The 23,831-nt window shown below is 52.5% G+C and overlaps 8 protein-coding genes across 8 annotated transcripts; 5 read left to right on the forward strand and 3 right to left on the reverse strand.

Annotated features, from left to right (window-relative positions):
* Window positions 1–602: 602 nt before the first annotated feature.
* PG998_007372 (Fibrillarin) lies at window positions 603–1,932 on the forward strand (the record flags this gene model as incomplete). Its single annotated transcript, XM_066874188.1, has 6 exons — window positions 603–850; window positions 913–965; window positions 1,098–1,276; window positions 1,331–1,426; window positions 1,482–1,815; window positions 1,871–1,932. The coding sequence occupies 6 exons, from the start codon at window positions 603–605 to the stop codon at window positions 1,930–1,932; spliced, it is 972 nt and encodes a 323-aa protein (XP_066730133.1).
* A 651-nt stretch (window positions 1,933–2,583) lies between these two features.
* Window positions 2,584–3,630, reverse strand: PG998_007373 (uncharacterized protein; the record flags this gene model as incomplete). The annotated part of the gene is made up of 1 exon (XM_066874189.1): window positions 2,584–3,630. The coding sequence occupies one exon, from the start codon at window positions 3,628–3,630 to the stop codon at window positions 2,584–2,586; it is 1,047 nt and encodes a 348-aa protein (XP_066730134.1).
* A 2,044-nt stretch (window positions 3,631–5,674) lies between these two features.
* On the forward strand, window positions 5,675–7,154 carry PG998_007374 (G coupled receptor like; the record flags this gene model as incomplete). The annotated part of the gene is made up of 3 exons (XM_066874190.1): window positions 5,675–5,943; window positions 6,004–6,270; window positions 6,329–7,154. The coding sequence occupies 3 exons, from the start codon at window positions 5,675–5,677 to the stop codon at window positions 7,152–7,154; spliced, it is 1,362 nt and encodes a 453-aa protein (XP_066730135.1).
* A 2,441-nt stretch (window positions 7,155–9,595) lies between these two features.
* On the reverse strand, window positions 9,596–11,618 carry PG998_007375 (uncharacterized protein; the record flags this gene model as incomplete). The annotated part of the gene is made up of 4 exons (XM_066874191.1): window positions 9,596–10,275; window positions 10,331–10,830; window positions 10,888–11,161; window positions 11,210–11,618. The coding sequence occupies 4 exons, from the start codon at window positions 11,616–11,618 to the stop codon at window positions 9,596–9,598; spliced, it is 1,863 nt and encodes a 620-aa protein (XP_066730136.1).
* A 3,584-nt stretch (window positions 11,619–15,202) lies between these two features.
* Window positions 15,203–17,480, forward strand: PG998_007376 (uncharacterized protein; the record flags this gene model as incomplete). Its single annotated transcript, XM_066874192.1, has 10 exons — window positions 15,203–15,313; window positions 15,387–15,476; window positions 15,543–15,642; window positions 15,695–15,731; window positions 15,840–16,191; window positions 16,255–16,364; window positions 16,422–16,706; window positions 16,766–16,901; window positions 16,961–17,085; window positions 17,144–17,480. The coding sequence occupies 10 exons, from the start codon at window positions 15,203–15,205 to the stop codon at window positions 17,478–17,480; spliced, it is 1,683 nt and encodes a 560-aa protein (XP_066730137.1).
* A 514-nt stretch (window positions 17,481–17,994) lies between these two features.
* Window positions 17,995–19,069, forward strand: PG998_007377 (ubiquitin carboxyl-terminal hydrolase 2; the record flags this gene model as incomplete). The annotated part of the gene is made up of 3 exons (XM_066874193.1): window positions 17,995–18,016; window positions 18,073–18,086; window positions 18,152–19,069. 3 exons carry the CDS (start codon window positions 17,995–17,997, stop codon window positions 19,067–19,069), a joined length of 954 nt encoding a protein of 317 aa, XP_066730138.1.
* A 1,737-nt stretch (window positions 19,070–20,806) lies between these two features.
* On the reverse strand, window positions 20,807–21,788 carry PG998_007378 (uncharacterized protein; the record flags this gene model as incomplete). Its single annotated transcript, XM_066874194.1, has 4 exons — window positions 20,807–20,846; window positions 20,927–21,313; window positions 21,357–21,519; window positions 21,584–21,788. The coding sequence occupies 4 exons, from the start codon at window positions 21,786–21,788 to the stop codon at window positions 20,807–20,809; spliced, it is 795 nt and encodes a 264-aa protein (XP_066730139.1).
* Window positions 21,789–22,080: 292 nt separating this feature from the next.
* On the forward strand, window positions 22,081–22,757 carry PG998_007379 (uncharacterized protein; the record flags this gene model as incomplete). The annotated part of the gene is made up of 3 exons (XM_066874195.1): window positions 22,081–22,102; window positions 22,287–22,449; window positions 22,520–22,757. 3 exons carry the CDS (start codon window positions 22,081–22,083, stop codon window positions 22,755–22,757), a joined length of 423 nt encoding a protein of 140 aa, XP_066730140.1.
* Window positions 22,758–23,831: the final 1,074 nt, after the last annotated feature.

Consider the following 23,831-nt stretch of genomic DNA (forward strand, 5'->3'; position numbering starts at 1 on the left):
TGTTCCTTCCGGCATGAATCTTTTCGCGCGGGCTGTCAATCCGCTAGGGCAAGTGCAATCCGTGTGCAGTGGGACCCACACCTGCACCAGTTGGGATTGTCGGTGGGCCAGTTAATCCGGCCGCCGGTAGGGTTTCGCAGCCCTAGCAAGCTCGACGAGCCCAAAATGACAACTTTGGAATGCTTGGTGAGACGGTATCACTGAATGGACTTACAGATGCAGATTCGACGGGTATGTTGATGGGAAGTCGAAACAATTGCAATTGCCTCAGAAACTGCAGGAGATTGAGGACTTCTCGCTGATATCTGGAGAAGTTGTATCTGATTGGATGAGTTCAAAGCCGGAAAGAACCCCACCTTCGGATCAAAGCTGCGCCGCGATAAGCTGATAGCTACTCGTTAGGCTGGAAATTTTTCTGTTTGAGATAAGCTTTTAGAGCTCTGAGTGCAGATTTTCAAAGGGCCCCCAGTAGTAGCTCAAGTAAATTTCTACGAAGGCAGAGTTACTCTCTTTGCAATTGCCCCGCGAAACCATTCTCGACACAACACCCAACGACCGACATCATTTGAATACATTTAACCTATCCTAATCACTCATCAGCAATGGGTTTCGCACCACGAGGTCGGGGCGGTGATCGCGGCGGCCGAGGCGCTTCTCGAGGTGGTCGCGGAGGCTTTGGCGACCGCGGCGGTCGTGGAGGCTTTGGCGGTCGCGGTGGTGCGCGTGGAGGCCGTGGAGGCTTTGGCGATCGCGGTGGACGTGGTGGTCCTCGCGGCGGTGCGCGTGGTGGACGTGGTGGTGACAGAGGCGGCCGTGGTGGTGCGCGTGGTGGCGCTGCTAAAGTCGTTGTGTAAGTCTCACCAACAGGGCTCCGGACGAGGTCTTGACCATCAATTGCTAATACCACCAAAGTGAGCCTCACAGACACGAAGGTATCTTCGTCAGCCGCGGCAAAGAAGATCACCGTAAGTAAAATCGAAACTCGTTGGCCTCGGCTTCGACTTTGACTCGAATCACGTCCAAGCTTTCGGGATCAACATCTCCTACTTAAGCCGAGGCCGCTCCTTCATGAGCATCGACTAACATTCGATCTGCAGTTCTTACGCGAAGTGTTGCGCCTGGTCTCGAGGTCTACGGCGAGAAGCGTATCCAAGTCGATGATACCAGCAAGGACGCCGATGGCGCCCCCGTCTCCACCAAGGTTGAGTACCGTGTGTGGAATCCTTTCCGAAGCAAGCTTGCCGCTGGTGTCATTGGTGGTATCGACAACATCTACGTATGTATCCGGAACCCAAAATGACTAGTATCTCCAACTGACTCTCTTGCTTAGATGAAACCTGGAAGCCGTGTTCTCTATCTCGGTGCCGCCTCTGGTACATCGGTATCTCACGTTTCTGACTTGGTTGGCCCTAGCGGAAATGTTTACGTGAGTTGACTCTTCCCTTGTAAAATCGGACTGGAACTGACAAAGTATCCCCCAGGCTGTCGAGTTCAGTCACCGCAGTGGACGTGATCTTGTCAACATGGCTCAGAACCGAACAAACGTTATCCCCATCGTCGAAGACGCCAGACACCCCCTCCGATACAGAATGTTGGTGCCCATGGTCGACTGCATCTTCGCTGATGTTGCCCAGCCCGATCAGGCCCGTATCGTTGCCCTCAACGCCCACATGTTCCTGAAGGTTGGCGGTGGTGTTGTTATCTCCATCAAGGCCAACTGCATTGACAGCACTGCTGCCCCTGAAGCCGTCTTCGCCCAAGAGGTCCAGAAGCTGCGCGCAGAGCACATTAAGCCCCAAGAACAGCTTACTCTGGGTATGTGACTTCCATTATTACTCTACTGGCTCTGACTCAACTAACAAACCGCTAGAACCGTACGAGCGCGACCATTGTATCGTCATTGGACAGTACCAAGGCAACCAAGCGAAATAAGCGTTAGACTGGGGTTGGTTATGCAGCCTGGATTACTACCATGTGCGTGACACTCACGACTGCTGCATGGGGCTACCATGATGCATCGGCGAAAACGGCGTTTTGGGAAAATGGCTTTGCTTTTATCATGTCTTCTGTACAGCATCTAATGGTACGGCGTCACGAACTGGTTGATACCATACGTAAACATCTTGTCCCTTGAACTCAGCCTACTTCAGGAAGGTTGATGAACGAAAGAAATGTAAGCTGTGATCTATATTCTATTCATATATATACTGTGTATGTTGTGCACGTCTCGTCTACATGCTTTGTCTCACCAGAAGTTTAACTCATGGCCCGTTGGACAACTGCTCTTGCGGCGAAAGGATTGGGCTTAGCAGCCAGCAGTAGTTTTGGTCTCTCATAGCATGCATGAAGTAGAATTGCCCTTGATGTAGAATCGAAGGCATCATCTACAAAGTACCTGGCTGGGGATAGGACGGTCTCTTACTGTTTTCAAGTTCTTGATCACACGTCCTAGACGGACGAATACACAAATCAGCCCCAACACATAATCTCATACTGAGCAAGCTACTCTTCGGCATATCCTGACGGAGTGTTTTACCCAACTTAGCCATTGAACCCACCTGGCTTCCTGGCATGCGGCCGGAGCTATCTGCCGATTCCTATTGGTCGGTATCCTGGGTAGCTGAAAAGGGGTGTTGGCACAGTACCGATTGTTGGCACGCCGCCGTAATTTGTGAAGCCCACGCCAGGAAGTGATGATGCTTTGAACGGATCAGGGCCGAGCGCCATAGGTTCCTCGGGCGACACTTCGAACAGCTCTTCCTCTCCCTCCTCTTCTTCTAGTGGTTCGATGTAAAGTTCCCGCCACCAGGGTAGCCCACTACCGTTTCTTGCTTTAGAAACCACGGGAAACATGTTGGGGAGCGATAAGCCACCGCCAGCAGTATTATGATGGTGGTTGCAATTGTTGTAGTAGCTGCCATTATTCCTCCTCTCCTCATGCTGTCGTTGTTGTTGCTGTACGAGGACCACCTTGATTTCGGACTCCGGCTGCCAGTCCATCTCGTCGTCGGCAACGCCCCCGAATGGCACACCCACCTCCTCGCTCCACTCGAGCACTGTCGCCGCCGCTGCGTTGAGGTGGTTCTGGATGACATTGCGGAACCGCACGTTGGCCTTGCGCACCGTGCGGCAATCGTCGCAGCATCTCTGTCTGTTGATGCGTTGGAGATGACGCTGATATTGCTGGTGTTGATGCCGTTGGGCTGTGGAGTGGCCGGTGGTAAGCTGTTGCTGCTGTCGTGGCAGCTGTATAAACGGATTATTCCTGTTATTCCCTCGGATATTCTGATGCTGGCGACGCGAGGGTTCGAATTGGGTTTGCACCGAGGGCGGCGCGGGAGGCAGGTCATCCACAGGATCGTCTTCCACGCCGGGATATAGGGGTGAGAACTCGGGGCCCAGCACGATTTCTTCATCGTAAGAGTGTTGCTCTTCGAATGCTGGGGAGAAACGCTTTGGCTGTCGGCGGTCTCGTCGCGGCCTTCTCCCATTGCCCCTGCCCCGGGCCTCGTAGTCATGGTTGGTGCGGCTATTCCGTTTGCCCCGTACGTCTCGGCTGTCGTTGTCGTTACTGGCTCTGTGTGGCCGGTGCTGTTCCCCTCTGCCTCGATCCTTCCTGTTCCGGGCCATCGCGCTTTTTCTACTTCCCCTCGATGTTAAAGCTAATCCGGTATTTGTTGTTTCCACAGGGAATCAGATATGTTGAAGCCGCAGAGGAATGTATTGTTGTTATTGACATTGCAGTAGGCAGCTGCTAGCAGTAATTGAGAGATCTATTCAAGTATAACATCAGAGGCATAGACCCAACCGGGAAGGGGGAGGTGCAGCCTTACTTATCTACTAGAGCACAGAGGAATACCTCCGCTTCCCCTTAGCATGATATCGAAAAACACAGGGATGTTGTTTTATATTGTGTGAAAAGAAATCTTTATATATCTTGACTGTTCTACTGCCTCACTGAAGCGTTTGAAGGTTGATCCAGTTAAGGGGCCTTGGGCCATTTCAGGGTTCAGAAACTGGGAATTCTGAAAGGGTAGAGAACAATGAGAATTCATTACGAGAATGGCTATAACCTGTCATGGGTTCCCCCTTCTCCTCGAGCTGTAGAGAATAACTGAGAAGGGTAAGGACGAGCAAGTCTCCGACTTCCGCAATGGAAGAGGGCTCTTTAAGGACCAGCTCTTCTAAATCTAGAAGACCTTCTACATGGCGAAGGCTGTTGCTTTGTAAACAAGCAAATGGACAAAGAAGCTGGCTGCGATACAGACCGTGATCTTCCCCAGAGTTCAACAAAGGCAATTCACACGTTCCTTCAGAGGTCGGAGCTGCACTAGAAAACATGTCGACAGGATTGGGCCAGCCCAAGTCATCGCGCGAGGTCATGTGCCTTAATCGAGTTGAATCTCTTGGTTCTTTGCTGTGCTGGGATACAAGGACGACTCCCCACGTGCATTGGACTGCCAGCCTTTGCTTTTGCTTTTCCCACTGAGAATGCTTCTCTGGGATCTGATAGAGCGACGATAGGGGAACTCAAACTCTGGAAGGCATCATATTGTAGGTTTGACAGGTGGAGACGAGGGTTCAATCGATATTCTGTTTAATTTCCAAAACGTGGCGACCAGGATGCGATCAGAGGACTCCATGTGAGGGGCTGCTGCATGCCTGGCACCTATGCTTTTGGACTATTGATCTCGATTTCTCTCCATACCACGCAAACCTCGTCTTCCTTGCATACATCGAAACTCAAACCCTCGGCATCCCCTCCGGGTCCGCCCCCGGATCCCGACATAACATGATACGGACAACCAGTTTGTGTTGCATCCGCATCTGACAGTGTAGCTGTCTGTTCTCGGGGCATAGCCCCTTGCTTCCCATTCTTGACGCATTGGGGTACCATCGCGCCGCCATTGGTAGAGCACGCCTGCACGCCTGCACGCCCCATGCCCATGCCCATGCCCATGTCCCTGCCCCGGCCATGCCTAGCTCTCTCTCTGGGTACTGCCCAGAAACTGCCGTCTACCTACTACATCGTTCATCCCATTGTCCAGCACGGTACGTGTAGACATGCTGCGTATCCTGGCTCGATGCCTTCCATGTCCATGTCCATGTCTAGAACCTGCTAGTGCAGCTCCGCAGCCCTCCATCCACCATGCACTTTCGCGTTGCTCGGACGGGGGTGGTTGATGCCTTGTCTGGCCTTGCACGCATCGCATTCCCCTGCGTTTGGTAGTCTCTTCCATTTCCTAGATCAACAGGCCTTGAAGCTTATTCAGAGCGGCTAGGATGACTGTGTTGTGTGACCTCCATGTCAGGAGCTGCATATAACTCTTCCTCAGCCGGCTCCGCATCCTGACCGCACTCCAGCAGGTCTCCTGCCGCACCTGTGAATATATACTGGCGTTTTCCCACCCAACTATCTTCCTGTTGCGCTCAGTCGGACATTCCTCTATCCAGTCTCCCATACAAGGCGTTCATGGTCCCAAGGAGTTGGTGCCGTTCTGTCTTGTGGCATCGATACATTACCCCGTTGCGACTCACAATATCGACTCGTCTCTTCAATACGCGGGAAGACGCTGGATGAACGTCATATGTTTGGATTGTTCCATGCGATAGTAACGACTTGATGGGCACACCACACCGATTGTTTCCACGGTAGCCGGCTCGCAGGCTCATAATGGCAAACGCCTCGGACACGCTCAGCGAAGGGGCTCTCGATGCTATTACCATTATTGAGAGAACGGGCTCCGTGTTCTCGCTGATGGGGTGCCTTTTTATCATCATAAGTTTCAGTTGTTCCAAGGTGTTCCACAAACCAATCAACAGGCTCGTTTTCTATGCATCATTCGGCAATATGATGAGTAACATTGGCACACTTATGGCAAGGTCATATGTAAACGATATCAATGTCTTCGGGTGCCAATTCCAGGCCTTCTTGATTCAGATGTAGGCTACCCACACCCTCGTTAACTTGACGTCGGTCCCAAACTCACTTCGATACCACAGGTTCCTTCCGGCAGATGCTCTGTGGACCCTGGCTATGGCGATCAACGTATACTTGACGTTCTATTTCAAATTCGACGCCACGCGCTTGCGAAGGATGGAAATTTGGTACTTCATGATCTGCTACGGAATCCCCTTCATCCCAGCCCTGACGTACATCTTCGTCTCCAACAAGAACGACCTGCGAATGTATGGGAATGCCACTCTGTGGTGTTGGATCTCGAACAAGTGGGATGTCTTTCGTATCGCAACATTCTATGGCCCCGTCTGGTAGGCTCCCTGACGCCAATGAGCTTCGTGTTCTGGCCTGACATCTCATATGACATAGGCTTGCCATTCTGACGACATTCTTCATCTATCTCCGAGCTGGCGGCGAGATATACAAGAAGCGCAGGCAGTTGCGCAACTTCAGCGGTAGCACAACTCAGGACCCTGACCCGCTGACCATGGATGATCCGCTCTCCACCAAGACGACCGAGGTCACAGTCACATTGGAGGACTCTTTGGAGACCATCGGGCTTGCCACATATGGGAATGGCGAGTCTCAAGCACGTCGAGCATCGCCAGCCGCTTATTCTGTCACAATTACATCGGACCACAATAAGCGCCACTCGCAACACGAGTCTTCTTTGGCAGAACAGTCTACCCAACCCAACTTCAAAGTTGATGCACCTCCTCCAACGCGCAACGGTTCAGTGGCCCAGAAGCCGCGAGCGAACTTCGAACTCAACAGCGCTACATGGTCTTACACAAAATGTGCCCTCCTCTTCTTCACGGCTCTACTCGTTACCTGGATACCCTCCTCGGCGAACCGCGTTTACAGTCTTATTCATACTGGAGGGATTTCTCTCCCTTTGGAGATTATGAGTGCGCTCGTGCTGCCCCTCCAAGGATTCTGGAACGCTATCATTTACATCGTCACTTCCTGGTCCGGATGCAAGATATTCTTCTCGGACATGTTTCAAGGCTCGGGGCATCCGGGGTCCAATCACCACTTCGATGGCGAGTTTCACGACCGGCGGAAAGGGGCCTTCAAGCGCTCTGCACGAATTGTTCACAAAGGTGGCGCTGAGAGCGAAAGCATGACAGAGCTCGCCAACGACAGTCGGCCCGCTTCGAACGAGGAACGGAATCGCGGGATCAGTGCCATGTAAAATAAAATAAAATCAACAGCGTACCGACGAATGGTTATGCAGAAATGACCTCTTGACTCCCAATGGAAATGAAGCAAAGGAGTCACTGGCGTCACTGGGGAATTTTAAGGTGTGCCCTACGTACCCGATTTTCCTTCGTAATCTTCTTCTGCTTTTCATGTGGCATATCAGTCTGTCGGGATGACTGGCTGCGGTGATCAGGTGGAACGTGACAGGCGTCGTGTGTAAGATATTAACCTAAGGAACGCCGTCAGAAGAAGGCCAGAAGGCAAACCCAGAACAGCAAGTACATTCATACATACATACATACATACATACATAAACACTTTGTTCATACTGACCAACCTATAATAATACTTGAGTTCCGAGACCAAATACAATTTTGCTCCGGGAGGGAAGCAGGTAACAAAACAACACCGAGTCAGTAGTATTGGCCCCCTCGATTCGACAACGACACATGGGTCTTTCCCCCTCGCCTACCAACGTCGTTGTTATGGATGTTTCGAACGACCCCCATTCGACCTTGTAGTTGCTGTGCCTTGATTTGTAGTGTCACTGTCTGCTGCTGTACGAGGGGGGCACATAAAGACCGAAAGGACTGAATGGCTACGCACAGGTCCGTGATGTGCAAGGCAACCCTGCAGCATGCTTGCCTACTTACCTTTTAAGCCTGCTGCATAGATTCAGTCCACCATCAATAATATAAAAAGTGCATTTTCTTAAATGATTTTCTGTTCGCTCATTCTTCTTCCTTCCACGTGTACCAGGTGTTCTCTCTTTACGCTGCCGTCGGGCCCGGGATCCTACGTAAGATTAGAAGGATCGACTGGTGCCAACTAGAATAGGTTAACGCCCTACACCCTCCATCACACGGCGGTTTTAGTGAGGAAGAATGTGCGATCATGTACGAAAATGGACTTGAGTCTTGCCTAAGAGAAGGGAGAAAACTGCGATGATAGCTTTGGTCTGTTGACAAGTCGCTCTTTTCCTCCTGTCGTCACACGGGGTGACATGGCATAAGCCACCAAAAAGAAACGAAATGATAAAGCTGCCCAGGTGCCAGGAGAGATTAACACGGCCCAGGCACCCAGAGCAGAACCCAGAGAGGGTGGGAGTGGGAGTGGAGTGAGTTCGCATCGCCACCTTCCCTCGAACACAATCCGGGGAAGCCAAGCACCATGATGGCAAGATGGTAAGTGCATATACATACACGAATAGGGGTTACAGACTTCGACGCTTACCGATTCTGGCCGACTTGGAAACAACAGCCCAACCTTGGCGCACCCTCCCATTCCCGACGCTCCGGGTTCGTGTCTGGGTTCGTGTCTCGAAGGCTTTCTATACCCCATGTCTTCCCCGCAGTGGACACTACTAGGAGCCTTCGTCAGTCGAGGCTTCGAACGCTTCATACGACCGGGGCGATGATGTCAACGCTTATTAATATACAGCCCGTAAAGGGAAGACAAATAGATGTGAATAAGGCACAGGCGTATCTCTTCACCACAGAAGCAAACCAACTTGCATAAGTAGAATACCCCCCTCGATGCCGCTACGCGATATCATCACAGTACAGCATCGCATCGCCACTTGTGATTGTTTCAAGATGCCTTGCTGTCCTCCAGAATTTGCGGCTTTGAAGCCCATTGGCCTTTATTTCTCCTTGTTTCCCCCGTCCATCGCATACTACATATTTCTGCCCCTTGCGTCTCGCAAACTACTCCGCGGGGGATTGGTCCTCCCTTGTCTCACCGGTTACGGCGCAGATGCATGTTAAAATGCCCGCCTGTCTCTTCAGCCGCCTCTGCTGTGATGCTTTGCTTCGTAGTATTTGAGAAGTAGTCTGCCGAACACGTGGGGCCTGGAGGCGACCCTCCCTTATAGGCCTATATATTTCACAACCCGTTTTGGGTCCGAAGGGTTTAGGCTCGCATGCAGTATTCCCTGCGTTTGACGCAACATCGTCAGGCCACATCACACTTTTATTCGTAACCTCTCGCCGTGCGACGCTGCAAACGCTTCCCTCGTAGTTGGTCACGCGTCAGCGTCCTTTTGACGTGCCTGTGTCTGATCGCCTGGAGAACGGGTCTTTCCATAGCCCAGGTAGTCTAAGATCGGCGCGAGTAGCGAGGTTGATATTCGTCCGCTACCACCTCGACGGTGCAGCGCTTGGGCCGTGAGTCCTGGCATGCATCAGCAACGATATCATGCCATGGGTCTCGGAACGAACACCTGCACTAGTGCCTTTGGGATCCTCCTGACCCAAGTAATATATTTCATAGAGCATTGGCTCGAGGGCTATCAATCTAGACAAAGTCTCATATTGAGCCTCAACATGCGAGTCTGTAGCCAAGTGCCAAGAAATCCACACACATGCAGGAGTATCTCGTGGGCTATCGTGACACGTCCAGTCTTCTGCTGTAACATGCCCACGAATACCCAGCTTACCTATCCTCTTTCACGGCGACAATATGAGAGTGTTGCCAGTAAGTCCCGAGCTCGATGCACTCCGCGACTATCTCATCCTCCTCCCACCACCATCTTCTTGCGCGGACAAAGTTGCCCCATACCTCTTGCCAGAGCATTCGCATGACTAAACATCGCAACTCGATCTTGGTTCTGGATTGCTTCTTGACCCCCTCGATCTTCTCAAGCCCCTCGGGAATAGCAGGGACCGAAACGGTTACTATAGTGCTTCCCTGCCCGCGAAGGCGGCCCAATCCCAACCAGGCAGGTAATGTCTCACTTGGGTATGTTGTGCGAGACGATTGCTCCAGGTTGATTAGAAGCTTTTCGAAAAGCCACTGTCGAAGCAGAGGTCCCATAGAAGCCGAGACCGGCTGAGGATCGATAATAGTAAGGTGTAAAGCCCCACCCGGGGCGAGGCACCGGTGGATGTGTCTCAGAAAAGGGGGTATCTCTGCTGAAGCGAATAGAGCCGGCATAGATAGGCAGGTGACTGCCGAATACAGCTTTGGGGGGAGTGGCCGCGAGGCAGCAGTTGCCGAGACTGCGGGCACCAATATCGGCTGAACATTGGGGAAGAGGCTGGGGTAGATGGGGCTCTGAGACAGATGCGATATCGTCATGGTTGGGTGTAAAGCCGCCAGAAATGAGGCAGACGCTGAAAGGGTAAGCTGATCAGCGAGCTTTTATGATAACGAAGTTGCGGTGCTTACCCTGGGTTTCGTAGATTGCGAGAACCTTAGAAGGTCTGGTAGAACGCTGGTTGTGGCGTGGTATCGTTTGATCAAGACTGGCATATCCCTCCCCCTGGTGTAAAGCAGAGAACATCCACCTCTTTTTATTCATCTCAAGTTCCTTGTAGACCATGGCATCGGCAGAGCCTGTCATTCCGGCTTTCAGGTTGGCTAAGATGAGCTCGGGACCTGCGGCAGCCATGATACGCACTTCTCTCTGTAGAGCCGAGAGACCGGGCGATAGATAATGAACGCTCTCGCCAGGAGTCGGAGACCGGATTCGGTGTTCGGTAGAGGAAGGTGACTCCCTGACCGATGTGCAATCCCAATCGTGTGGAGGTTTCCAAGCTTCTGGGTTTCCTATCTGGTCGCCACCATCCCAGCCAGACGTATATAGACTCGCAGTGGTTCGATATTCAGGGGGCGGTGTTTGCGGTGGGAGGAGATATGGACCATAGTTGTCGAATGGTCGGGGGACACTGCAAATGGATCAGTAAAGTAAAACGGGGGGGCATTTAGAAAAGTGGCCTAGCTACCCTTCTTCTGGCACTTCGGGCAATGGAGGTGTCTCAGACTTTAACCCATCCGACGATATCTGGACCTCTGACACGAGTGGACCAACACCACGGTTGGAGTGCTGTAGAGAGACTGTGATCTCTGTGCTCTTTGTCACGAACGATGATGGCCCAAGTGTCTGTATCAAATGTTCGGACCTTGTCGACATCGAGTCGCTCTGGGAGGCGGCGGTCAACGTTGTCGATGTCACCAGTGAGGGCTGAGTCCATTTGGATCTGAGTGACTCTGGTGGTTCTGCACGTAAGTTAACTATTCAACCAAGTACGAGCAAAGCTCACTTACCTTGGGACGAGAGACTCAAGCTACCTTCTAGAGCCTCGGGGATACCGTCGTGAGCCATATCGCTACTGCTAGCTGGCTTGACAGTAACTGCGGAGTCATCCTCGTGGGACAATAGCGCTTTGACGCCATAACCCGAGACTCTAGGGCTTCTCGGTTCGTCCGTTGGCGTCTGCGACACCGAAAGACTTTGGGTCCCAGCTTTAATCGGAGCAGCGGCCTTATTTCGAGATCTGCTGGCGAAGAGCCCAAAGCTTCTCTCGCTAGAGGACGTACTACTGGCCGATGTGGACTGTCTGTTGGTGCCGTCCTTCTTCTTCTCCTTTCCCCTGTATTGCGCTTCGCGCTCCTTGCGAATGACTCTCTCCCCTACAAGTTCTCGATTCGGATCGGTCCATAGAACATCGAACATGACGTCTACCAGGCGGAGCCGATGGTGGAATTGGGCAAGGTATGATTTCGGAGAGCGGGCTCTTTGCGTTGCGTTGAATGCAGTGATATGGGTTTCTCCTTTATATCGATTGGACTATAATGTGGCAAAGGAACTTCGAATCTGGCTCATAATCGAAAGGCTTCTCAGGTAATTGCAATTGTCGAAATTAGGCGTGGCTGGCTTTCACATGCTGCAGATCAGGCCGATATGTGATCCTATGAGGCTCGTTGTTGACACTAAGATATCTAGATGAGGGGACTGCTACGGCGTCAGAATATGAAGCTACCACGAGTATATTCAATTCACAATTCCTCTGTGGGCACCTGCTGAGCAAGGACCCGGATGACTCGCAATATGGTGGTAAAGATGCAAAGCGGACGAGTGGTTCTGGCTCCAGACAAGGACCGGAAGAAACAGGGGGTGCAGCGGCAAGGGAATTCGCAGTTTCGAACCTGTGTCTCGAGTTCAAGGACATAAGAGTAAGACAAATTCCGCTGGCATTGGCTTTTGGGCTTGGGTGTTCTCGAGGAGGCAGGTCGCAGGGAGAGTGCGCCCCCAAAAAGGAGATCAGACCGACACGCACCCACCCGATAGGACTTCCCCTTTGGGTCGGAACTTGATACTAGGAATGGCTTCGTTCTCCAACAGTGCCTATTGTTTACCGGTCCGGGATCTGTTAGTACCATCCAATCGATTACTGAACTCCCAAGCACAAGTTATCGAGATTGGGAATCTCCGTCGTGTGTTGCCGTGCTATGGCGATAATGCCTTCTAGCTGGGGGTTCCATCTCTGGTTTGGGTCGTACAAGCTTTGATCGAGTACCTACGTGCTCGATAGTATCTGCGTTACCCAGCCTTGACCCCGGGCTTGCGTTACATATTGAGATGTGATGAAGTCCCCCGGACGAAGACGGAACACTCTCTGCGTGTGTCAAGACAATATCGGCTCTTTCTGCAAAAAAGAGTAATGAAACCCAAGATGATATTCCACAAAAGCTTATTGCTACAGCCGTTCCACGCTTCCAGATGGGCGAGCAGGAAGAACATGGGTTTGCTTAAATCCTGCATGCTGCCTCGTTGTTTGGCCGCTCGAGTTACCAAGCGAGTGAGTGGTATGACAAACATGGCCGTATTCATAGCGACATACGAAGGCAAACACCAGCTCTCACCTACTAGTTATCAACGTGCTTGCTTGGCATCGTGTGGATTCACTAGGTAAGCCCCTCGAGCCTCGGTGTTGCGCTTGATCAAGATTATGTGTAACGGCGGATGTACAGCAGTAGTAACCAAGTTTGCCATGACCCAGGATGAACCGTCGCATTAGAGATATCTGGCAATTGAACTTACCATGCAGCATCAGTCGCTCTCCATTGGCTATACTGCCTGGTAGTGCGTGAGGCAGCGAGAGGTCTGAAAGACGATGCCGGCATGTCCAGTGGATACACAGAAGACATTTTCAACGTCACTCTTCTATGGTCATCTCTCGGCTGAGAACAAGGGTATTATCCAGTCAACCGAGAATCAGGACGCTCCACGGAAACATGAGCCTGACCTAGAGACTCTCTCCTTACAGGTACGGCAGCCCGAGCCGACTGAATGAAACTTGCAGCTGAGCTGGAAATCCCCTGTATGGGAAGGCAAGCCACAAGACTTGGAAGCTTAGTCTTGAAGATAATTCCCATTAGCGTTGTCTTTGATCCATCAGCTTCTGATTCACAATGCGTCTGGCCTGGCCGGATATCTGCTGCAATTAGAAAGAAGGGACAGCACCACTTTACGACACCCAAGCCTTCAACAGATACTATATTGATCCAAGCCGCGCAGTGTTGTGCCGTCCGTCTGCACAGCTCGCGATCTTTGCATGCTTATACGGATAGGAAGCCAGACGTCGAGACGGATGTGACATTACCGGCGGGGCTTTGCCTAGGTGAAAGAGGATGGACCATGCCGTCAGCCAGCCCGGTAGCAAGCTGCACGCCCAGTGGTGTTGACTCGGACTGTAAATAGTCTCGGTTTTGTAGGCATGATTTCAGATGGCACTGCTCTGGTTACACGTGCATGGCTGTACACGCATATACACCCACTGGTACTACACGAAATCGCTGACATGCAAAATGGTCCGCTTGTCTCATGCAGTTAGCCATAGTCTAGCCTATCCCCTCCCTACGGATTGCGCCATACGATTGAATATTGCTCACGAGAAACAGGAGGGCCCAATGAGCTCTCGTTCCTCTCATTCCCACCATGTTCGAGTCTGTGGTAAGTGCCAGGGTGAACAAAGATTGGTGTGTGTTGATAGGGGCAAGGGGCTAGATCCGCAAGAGACTCGGATTTTATAACAAAGCAACGGGCGGATGTTCTGTTATGTTATGCTAATGTGGACTTGATACCTGCAGATGACTCTGCGGCAACCTAAAGCCGACACAAACAATCTTCGTCTAATCAATTGAATGCAACTCGGTAATCTACATGGCTATCCACATGGTTGCAGATATGGCCGTGACAAAGGCCCGAGATCTAGGAATGGTCTATACAGTATTGCTGATCAAGTTTGGCCAGTAGTGCTTCGGTGCCATAAGTAGCTCCTCAATGCACAGGTTCACGACTGTTGGTCCTCGATCTCACAGTCCTATACTGGCCAAAGAACCAGCATAACAAGTAAAGCATACGACTCTGGGAGATTGAATGAATCTTAGCACCTAAGAAGTCGCATCATTACTCCTGCTGTCAAATCCAGTGAGCTTCGGCAAGCTCGAGACCAAGGAGTTCAGTGTCTGCTGAACGAGTTTCCCTATAAACAATCGGATTTTGGCGAGTCAGAACCTCAGTACTCCCCAAGTAACACTCCCGCCTCAGTTACTTGATGGGAAGAGTACCTATCTCCCAAATCGAAGGTCCATCTACCTTCCGATAGCCAACCACCCGAGTTCATTGGATATGGTGCGTTTTCTTGACATAAGTAATGGGTTTGGATCAACTGTTTCTTTGTCTGTATCAACCAGGTTTTCTGCACCTCCTTCGGTCATTAGAGACATGACAGCTGATGAATGCCATGCCAACAGTAGCGACTGGGTGCCTACATACCTGCTTCCGTACTGCGCTATAGGCATGTGCAGTTCAGGTGCAAAGCGCCCATTCCATTGACAGCTTCCCTTTCCACGTCTCGTCACGTCTTAAACGCTCCAGGAGCATCGCACATCTTGCCGCGTTCTGGGGAGGATCGGTAACGAGTTGGTGGCACCACTAATTTCGATTTCGTGTCTCCTTCGTGCTCAAGGTAAAGCTCGCCCATCCCCTATCAAGTATTCACTTCCACTTTGACAATCACATTGGATGAATCGCCTTCCCTTTCTACTCTTCTTGTCGCATCATCATAGCTAACTCCCGCATAGCACCCATACTCTAAACCTCGTCTGGCTAGTACCCGAGACAACAGCCACGTTCGCTCATACCTTCTGATGATTCAACTTCGCCTCGGCAACCACACCGAATTCACCACCCATTCCTAACTGGACCTCTCAAATCCCAATACGAAAGTTGCTCGCCAAGCGCCAAATAGAACGATGGGGTTGCGGGGGTTCTTCCAAAAGGTGGTGGACAAGGCCGTATTTTGGGAAGATCGCATCAACAGCTCTACCTTTGGTCGAGTTTTCCGCCTGGATGGATCTGGCCATGTAAATTGCTTTGGTTTCTTCTGATATTCACTGGACTCTTTACGTCTTGATGTACTGACCGCCGATGCTGTAGCCCAAGCAAATCCCGGGCTCATCCTTCTTTAGGGAGATACGAGCTGGCTTCACCACTTTCGCCACAATGGCATACATCATTGCTGTCAATGTGAGTTGTCGTCCCCAATACAGGGCCTGAATGTTGGAAGGGCAAGCATTATTGACGCTTTCCCAGTCTGCCGTCCTCTCTGACACAGGGGGTACTTGTCATTGCCCGAAAACGGCTACAGACCCGACATGTAAATATGATGCGGGCTACGAAGTCTGTGTGACCTGTAAGGAAAACATCACTCCTTCTTTCCGTCGTCTCTGACCTTGTATCCTCAGTGCTGAAACAGGATCTGGTTACCTCTACTGCGGCCTTGTCAGGCCTGGCGAGTATTGCGTTTGGCTTCTTGACAAATCTTCCGGTGGCCTTGGGATAACTATCAATCCATCAATCAATTACCGCACATGGGCTAACTATTGACAGCCCCGGCATGGGCCTGAACGCATATTTCACCTACCAAGTCGTCGGATGGCACGGTACCGGTATGGTGCCCTATCGCATCGCTCTCACCGCAGTTTTCGTCGAGGGCTTCATTTTCCTACTGCTAGCATTGACAGGGATGCGGCAGTGGCTAGTCAAGATGATTCCCGCTACAATCAAGACAGCTTGCGGCGTGGGCATTGGTCTTTTCCTGACCGAGATTGGCCTATCCTATTCGGCTGGCTTAGGTGCAATCACCAGTGGCTACACAACCCCTGTGGCTATTGGCGGCTGCCCAACGTGGAAATTGGACGACCACGGTGAATGCACGGGCAATGTTATGAGCAACCCATCTGTGAGTCACGATTATCCTGGATGAGGCTGTGGTGGATGTTTGCTTGACTGACCTCCGACCCAGATGTGGATCGGAATCTTCGTGGGCGGCATCCTTGTGGCCTTCTTGATGGCTTTCAAGGTCAAGAGCGCAATCATCATTGGCATCGCGCTCGTGTCGATCATTTCGTGGCCGTACGTACTGTCCAGCTCACCTTTTAGCACGACAGAAATGTCCTAACTCTGATGCAGACGCAACACTTCCTTCTCGTATTTCCCATACAACGAAGCCGGAAATGCGCGATTCGAGTTTTTCGAGCCCATAGTCGCTTTCCACCCGATCAAGGGAATCCTCAACGTACAGCAGTGGAGCCTTGGGGAAGCCAGCGGAACGCAGTTTGTGCTTGCGCTGGTGACCTTCTTGTACGTTGACATCATCGACTGCACAGCTACTCTGTACTCGATGGCCAGATTCTGCGGCGTTGTAGAGGAGGACGGCGACTTCCCCGATCGACGATCGCATACTGCACTGATGCCGTATGCATCTCGGTTGGTTCACTCTTCGGCTGCTCCCCGGTGACCGCGTTTATTGAAAGCGGAGCTGGAATCGCAGATGGCGGTCGCACTGGCTTAACGGCCATGACAGTTGGCTTCTGCTTTCTCATATCTTTGTTCTTTGCCCCGATCTTCGCATCCGTCCCGCCTTGGGCAACTGGGCCTACCCTTGTTCTGGTAAGACGCCCCCGGCTTCAAGTGTGGCGGCTTTCCACTAACCACCAGTGGGCCTGTAGGTTGGATGTCTCATGATCCGTCAAGTCACCAACATCAACTGGGCTTACATCGGCGATGCGGTCCCATCATTTGTGACTCTGGCATTCATGCCTCTCAGCTACAGCGTTGCCTACGGCCTTATCGCGTGAGTATCATGGTTTCCTTCAAACTGATTGTACATTCTGGTGCTGACGAGTGTCTAGTGGCATGCTGGTTTACATTACCCTCAATACCATGATCTGGGTAGTCGTATACCTCACAGATGGGAGGGTTGTGCCATCCAATTGGAACGAGAAAGAAGTCTACCGTTTTGGCTTTGGCAAGAAAGATGTGCCCAAGTGGATGCTGTTCATCCGAGACAAGATGCTTGGCAAAGGCCGCCGTGTTGAAGAGCACAAAGTTGCGGTGGAGCTCGTCGACAACGCCAGCGCTGAGAGAAACAGCTCTCGCAATGGATCAACTGATGACAAGGTTGTTGTCGTCCGCCCACAGTACGATGGCCGTCCAATTTCCGAACAAGAGCTGAGGATAGGCCACTAAGCTTCTCGGAGAGAGATGGAACAAGGGGCCTGCCTGGCTGGGCTCTCTCGAAAGGGGGAGCACTGGGTTTAGGAGATCAAGATCTTGTCAGGATCCTTGGGCCAACTGGGAACGGAGTAATGTATATATATATAGACAAAAGCAAGGCAGCTGATGCGTATCGGGCCTGCAACTGTAACACTAGATTCCAGGTAGACAGATACACCAAATGGATTTTCCTTGCTTTTGACGTGCATGAGACGAAAGACACGTTATGAGAGGCCAACAGACCCTGTCACCTGTCGTCATGGGCTTATCTTATCTGGTTGATGGCCAGACAGCCAGACCAATTGCCAATTGCCAATGCTGGTCGACATTGGTTGACCCACCATAGCTTCATCATCCAGCCAAAAGGTTGTTGCACTTGCACTACAAACAACCACTCAACAACCGGGCGTTCGATTGACGATTGACCAGACGCGTTGTTTCACTGCCAGCACCTGCATTGCGCATTCTGTCCGGGTAGCAGTCCAAGATGAGTGGAGGCTGGAATACGAGTAAGCCGGTAGTCCCAACCGTCTTTCACTGTATGGCTGCTAACGTGCGCTTCTAGTTGAGTCGGATGCGGTAGGGCTTCCCGGGATTTGAGTTCAGGTCACGGTGGCAGCGACTAACATGGCTTGCGCTTCTAGGGTGTCTTCACCTACCTGCTCGACAACCTCGGCGTTAAGGACGTGCAATTCGAGGAGCTCCTGACCCTGGAGCCCGACGCTCTCGCCTCGCTCTACCCCGTCTACGGCGTCATCTTCTTGTTCAAGTACCCCACCAACGAACCCTACACGTCAACCGACAAGCCGCTCGACGGCGAATTCGACCGCGATGCCTCCGAGAGCCTGTTCTTTGCCGCGCAGACCATACAGAACGCGTGCGGCACCCAAGCGCTGCTCTCGGTGCTGATGAACAAGGAAGGCGACGTCGAGCTGGGTGGTCCGCTGCGCGAGTTTCGCGAGTTCACCATGATGCTGCCGCCCGAGTTCCGCGGCGAGGCCCTGAGCAACAGCGAGCTCATCCGTGACGTCCACAACAGCTTCGCCAAGAGCAGCCCCTTCGTCGACGAGACGCAGCGCACGAGCGGCGAGGCCGAGGACGCCTTCCACTTCGTCGCATATACCCCCATCGCCGGCAAGCTATACGAGCTCGACGGCCTGCAGCCCGCACCCATCAGCCACGGCCCCTGCTCGACCGACGAGTTCCCCACCAAGGTCATGGACGTCCTGCAGCGACGGATCGGGCGCTACGAAATGTCCGAAATCCGGTTCAACCTCATGGCCATGGTGCGCGATCTGCGGATAAAGGCCCGGGAGATCGGCGATGTAGACATGCTGGAGCGGGAGGAGCGCAAGCGCAGGGACTGGCAGTTCGAGAACGCCCTGCGAAGACACAACTTTGTCGGCTTTGCCGGTGCTGTTCTCCAAGGCGTTGTGCAAGAGAAGCTGAAAGAGGGCAACGGTGCTTACGACAAGTGGATATCGAACGCCAAAGACGCCTCGAAAAAGCGCATGGAGAGCCGGAGGAAGGGCGGCGGCGAAGATACCGAAATGGAAGGTTGATCTCTGCTTGATCTCTGCCTACAGTATGGAACAAGTATGAAAAGATATGCATGTTTAGCAGAAAATAGCCCTTCGGAGGTGCCTACATATGACGCTAAGCCCTACGAGACAATATGAGCGCAAGCGGCGTCGCTGGAGCATGAACAACATCTCTTGTTCACATGTAGGGATCTCGGCCATCGTACGGGACACAGCGCGTGCCCTTGGAGCAGACCAGCTCAGAGGTATCCAGGGCAAGCAGAATACTAGCCGCGCGGATACCACAATATAGGGACTTTCTCAGCATCACGTTGTCGCTTATTTCCGAGGCAGTGCACTTTGAAACAGGCGGCCTTTGACCATGATTCGTGCTTACCAGTATCCCTTGGGTTGATTAGAACCGGAGAGCCGAGGGGGCTTGGTGGCTTGCATACTTCGGATCTGCAGACGGTGCTCCGTGTGGCTATGGGATCCAGTCCCTCGGGACCATCAGAGAATACCCGTCAGACGATCAAACCACATGTTTATCCTGCTCCGTCCATGTCATCCGCCCTGAAACTCAGATCATCCAAGAGCGTGCTCGAGTTTCATGGTGGCCTAGGCTTTGCCCTGGGGTTTGGTGGATTCAACCTTGTTTCAGCCCTGGCAGTGGACATGTGGGGGGACTGGACTGGTGGGGTTTCAGGGCGTCCTTCGGCTTTAGCCCCCTTCCCCTACATTATCAGTATGTACTGCTCTAAAAGATCACCTCGCGGATCTTTACACCAGTGGCCCGAACGCGGCCCGTGTTGGTTCGCGCAAAAACAATGTCACTCTACGCGAGTCTCAGGCTTTGCCCGGGGGAAGCCCGGTGGTATGGCGGCTCATTATCCCCATTCCTCGGCCCCAAGACTCCGGATCGCCGAGAGGGCATTCCTAAACCGTGACTGAGAGGTTCTGACGTGCATATAGGCGACCCCGTCTCCGCCACTTCTCCTCTATCCGACTAGGGCTGACATGATACCTTGCTAGATAGATTGCTGCTCTATCTATGTCAAGGTGTGACAAGTCCAACAACTTGGCACCCGAGTTGGAGAAGGGGGTCATGTAACCGGAGGGTATAACGGAGGGTATAACTTCGACTTCGAGGTTACAGTGAACCGAACGCTCGGGGCCGGTATGATTTGATGGCTGCCGTGCTAACTCCCACCTGAATCAAGTGAAACTGCACACTTGGACAGCCAGTGCAGATGGCAGTGTTGCTTGCTTCTAGCGGCCGGTTCGGGTGGTTATTCTCAAATGTTTCATCGGGATTTCGAGGAGGGCCCAAGCGCTGTTTCCCCATGAGCTGGACCGTGGGAATCCCGATCAACTGGCTACCCTGACGTCTGGCTGTCTGGTCTGATCATAGTTAATCATATCCCTGAAAAATGTTGATCGGTGGATCCTGGATAGAGGACAACTCTCCAGGTCCACGGTGGAACATCAGAAAACAAATCAGAATCGGAGAAAGAAAAGTGACATTCATCATTGCCATCAGATAAATGCAGGCCTAGACTAATGGGTATGTAGGAGAATGCAATTCGCCCAGGAACGCCAGGCAGTACTAAAAACTACTAAAGGTGCGGACAGTAATAAGGATGTATCCGGGTGTGTTTGGGTTTATGTTCATTTTTTTGTTTTTGAGGTATCGTGTCTCCAAGCGAGCAACCCAGTCTCGCCAGTTCGTAATTATACAGCGCTGCTTTGTGTATTTTCCGTCACTGATAAATCCCTGATTTATTCGTACTTGGGTTTTGATCCGGCGTAGAACCAGTATCTGCAAAAACAAAACAGTGCTTGTTAGTCATGGGTACTACATGAATCCTTGGAATGTTGTATGTGGGTGGATGAACTTACTCAGCCGAGTATTGGACCTCGAACGAAGCCGGCATGCCTTGGCATGTAGCCGGCGAGCTGCCGCCTGCAGTGCCGACCCGGTAGACCTCTTGTAGGTCGCCAGTGGCACCGTCCTTGGAGCGCAGCTTGAGCCAGGCCACGGCGGACTCGCCCTGCTGACCCTTGGGCGCATCGGCGGGGGCGGCCGTCTGGTTGAGCTTGGCGCAGGGAATGGTGCCGTACTGCGAGTCAGGGGTGGTGTCGAGAGTGAAGAAGGGCGTCGTGACGTCGGTGAAGAAGTGGTGGCCAGAGAGCACATAGTCAATTGGCCCCATCTTGTTCTCGGCCGGACCCGGACCACCGGCGGGGCCCGGGAGGGCCGCCAGCCGCCGCGCCGGGCAGGTCGAACTGGAGAGCCACCTTGGGCACCAGCTTGAGCACGTCGGGGTACGAGCTCGCGATGCAGCTGGCGTTGAACAGGGTGGCGACGGCGCCGAAGAGGACGGGCGCGCTGCTGGTGTTCGACGTGTCGCAGGTGTAGTTCTGGGTGCCGCGGCCGACGGCGACGTGCTTGAGGTAGAGGCCAGCACTAGGAGGCGGGAGCGCCGATTCCGCTGGTGTTGATGTTAGTGAGGGGGACGGACTTGCGTATGGGCTTGGGAAAAGGTTGATGCTTACGTAGCTTGACTGATGAAAGGTCGCATACTGGGGCACGAGGAGATGATCGACCGTCCTGCACCACTCGCGCCAGTGCGTTGAACCACGACGACATGGTCTCGAGCTGGGCGGGCATGTGGACACTCTTGCTAAAGGCAGGCCATGTCGGGGCGGCAATGACGGTCGATGCACTCAGTGCCGACGTGAAGAGTATTGAGCAACGCATCTTTGATGTGTGTGTTGGTGTTGAGATCCGATGTTGGTATTGGATATTGGTTGTTGCTTGTAAGTGGCTGAAGAAGAACAAGAACAAGACCCGCCGAGCCCCGAATATTTCCTTTCGACTTGGAGAGAAGAACCAGAAAGCGACCCGATTTGTAGATTGGAAACCCGTTAGACAGTAGTAGTAGGAAAGACGAATAAGAGAGGAACCCGAGAAATTAGAAGAAAGAAAACGGAAAAGATTAACCAACAAGATATACTGTGGTTGAACCTGTGGAAAGATAGATGGCGCGAAGATGGATCTAAGACCTGCCACATGTAAGTGGGATGTGGTGTTTCCTATTATACTTGTACCAAGCCGAGCCGTAGCGGCAGACAGCCATAGATAGATTGATTGAAGAAAAAAGACCCATGCCCGGCCGGCGCATGCATATTCTTGGTGTAATTTCCCGTTTTGGCTCATGGCAATTCGTCAACGTGAGACGATGGGGTTCCTCCCCAGGCCAGGTACCCGACGCACTCGGATTTGGTGCCGAGGGTACTTCGGACACTTCTGCAGATAGTTGGCAGCAGCCGCCGCCTATGAGTCTGACTGAGGCCCTTGGGGCGATGCTATTGGCCGGCGGATATGGCACAACCCCTGTCGATTCAAGAACGGGTGCTGGGTGCGTCTGTATGGACCGCCAAGCGATCTGCAACCAGGGCAATACTAGCAGGGTATACACGTCCCTCTAGCGAGCCAGATAGCACGTCTTCAGCCCTCATTGGTCCGACGGCAAACAAGGATCCCAACCCCCTTGTCCAACTGCTGCAAGCGCCGCCTGGGCCGGTTTACAGGTCCGCTCTCGTTAAATTCCCTGGCCCCCCCTCCTCGGCTCCCCAGGCAGAGCAAGTGCAGGCGGCAAAACGCTTGGTGTTTGACGGCTGGTGGTGGTCTCGTGCATGGCATGTGTTGCCGTCCACCGCTCGCTGATACCTGCCTACCTGTTTTGGCTGAGAGCCTTGTCTTGCCTGCCAGAAGGGGGACGGAGAAGGAGGCTTGAGGTTCGTGGTGTCTGGCATCAGGTCATGATGAGACAAGACAGCCAACCGCTCCACGAGGTGGATGACGATAGCTAGGCGGCTCTAATGCAAACAAGCTTAGGATAGCAGAGGCAAGGATGGCTCCTCAGACTCAGATCTTGACGGTGTGGCTCACGAGATGGACGGTAGGGAATGTGATGCTCAGATCTGTGGAACCAAAAAAGAATGCTTAGCCGTATATCAGATCTTACATGGGCTACTATTGCTAATGGGAACAAGCCCCAGATGCAGAAGGCCCCTCTCGAAAGTGGGCAAATTTGGAATGTATTCGATGATAGCTCATCCGGCCTCTGCATAAGAGCGACATTAGCCTCGCACTGGAGGGTCACATCCATTTTCAATGGCGGTTAGTAGTGGGTGGGGGATGGGCTGGAAATAGCAGCAAGCAGCAAGCGCGGATGAGAGACAGCTAGACAGACAGACGAGGAGGATTCTATATTTAACCCAGATTGTCTTCATCACCACTGGCCCCATTGGCCGCATCGGCCGCGGCCAAGTGGGTCGTTTTCTTATTTTCCCACTTTCCTTCTTGCTAATTTGCCCTCTGAATGCACAGAGGACCAGACGATGCCTTCTCATTTGCCTGGCCCAACCCCCGGCATACACGTAGAGATGCCGTATGACCGTCCGCCTGCATTGGTGTGCCATGCACCCACACACGCACACAAACTTCTTCTCTCACAAAATGACGAGCTAGAGTCTGCCATCTGGCTCAGCCAGAAATCATACATCTCCGGGCGTCTCGCTCGTCCGACCAATCTTCCGGCTAACGAATGCCGTATTGGTGTGAGTATTGCGCGCGTATACTTGCCTCGCCTGTACGCATACACACACATGCACACACTCACACACACACACACACACTCTCTCTCTCTCTCTACTGTACACAAGACACTTACTACCCACCTACTGGATATGAAAGACAGCGCGAAGCCGCCGAACCTGCCTCTTTCTGTCTTGCCAC

Source organism: Apiospora kogelbergensis (assembly GCF_038363985.1).
Source record: "Apiospora kogelbergensis strain CBS 113332 chromosome Unknown utg000005l_segment0_segment0, whole genome shotgun sequence".
In the NCBI taxonomy this organism is placed as follows: domain Eukaryota; kingdom Fungi; phylum Ascomycota; class Sordariomycetes; order Amphisphaeriales; family Apiosporaceae; genus Apiospora; species Apiospora kogelbergensis.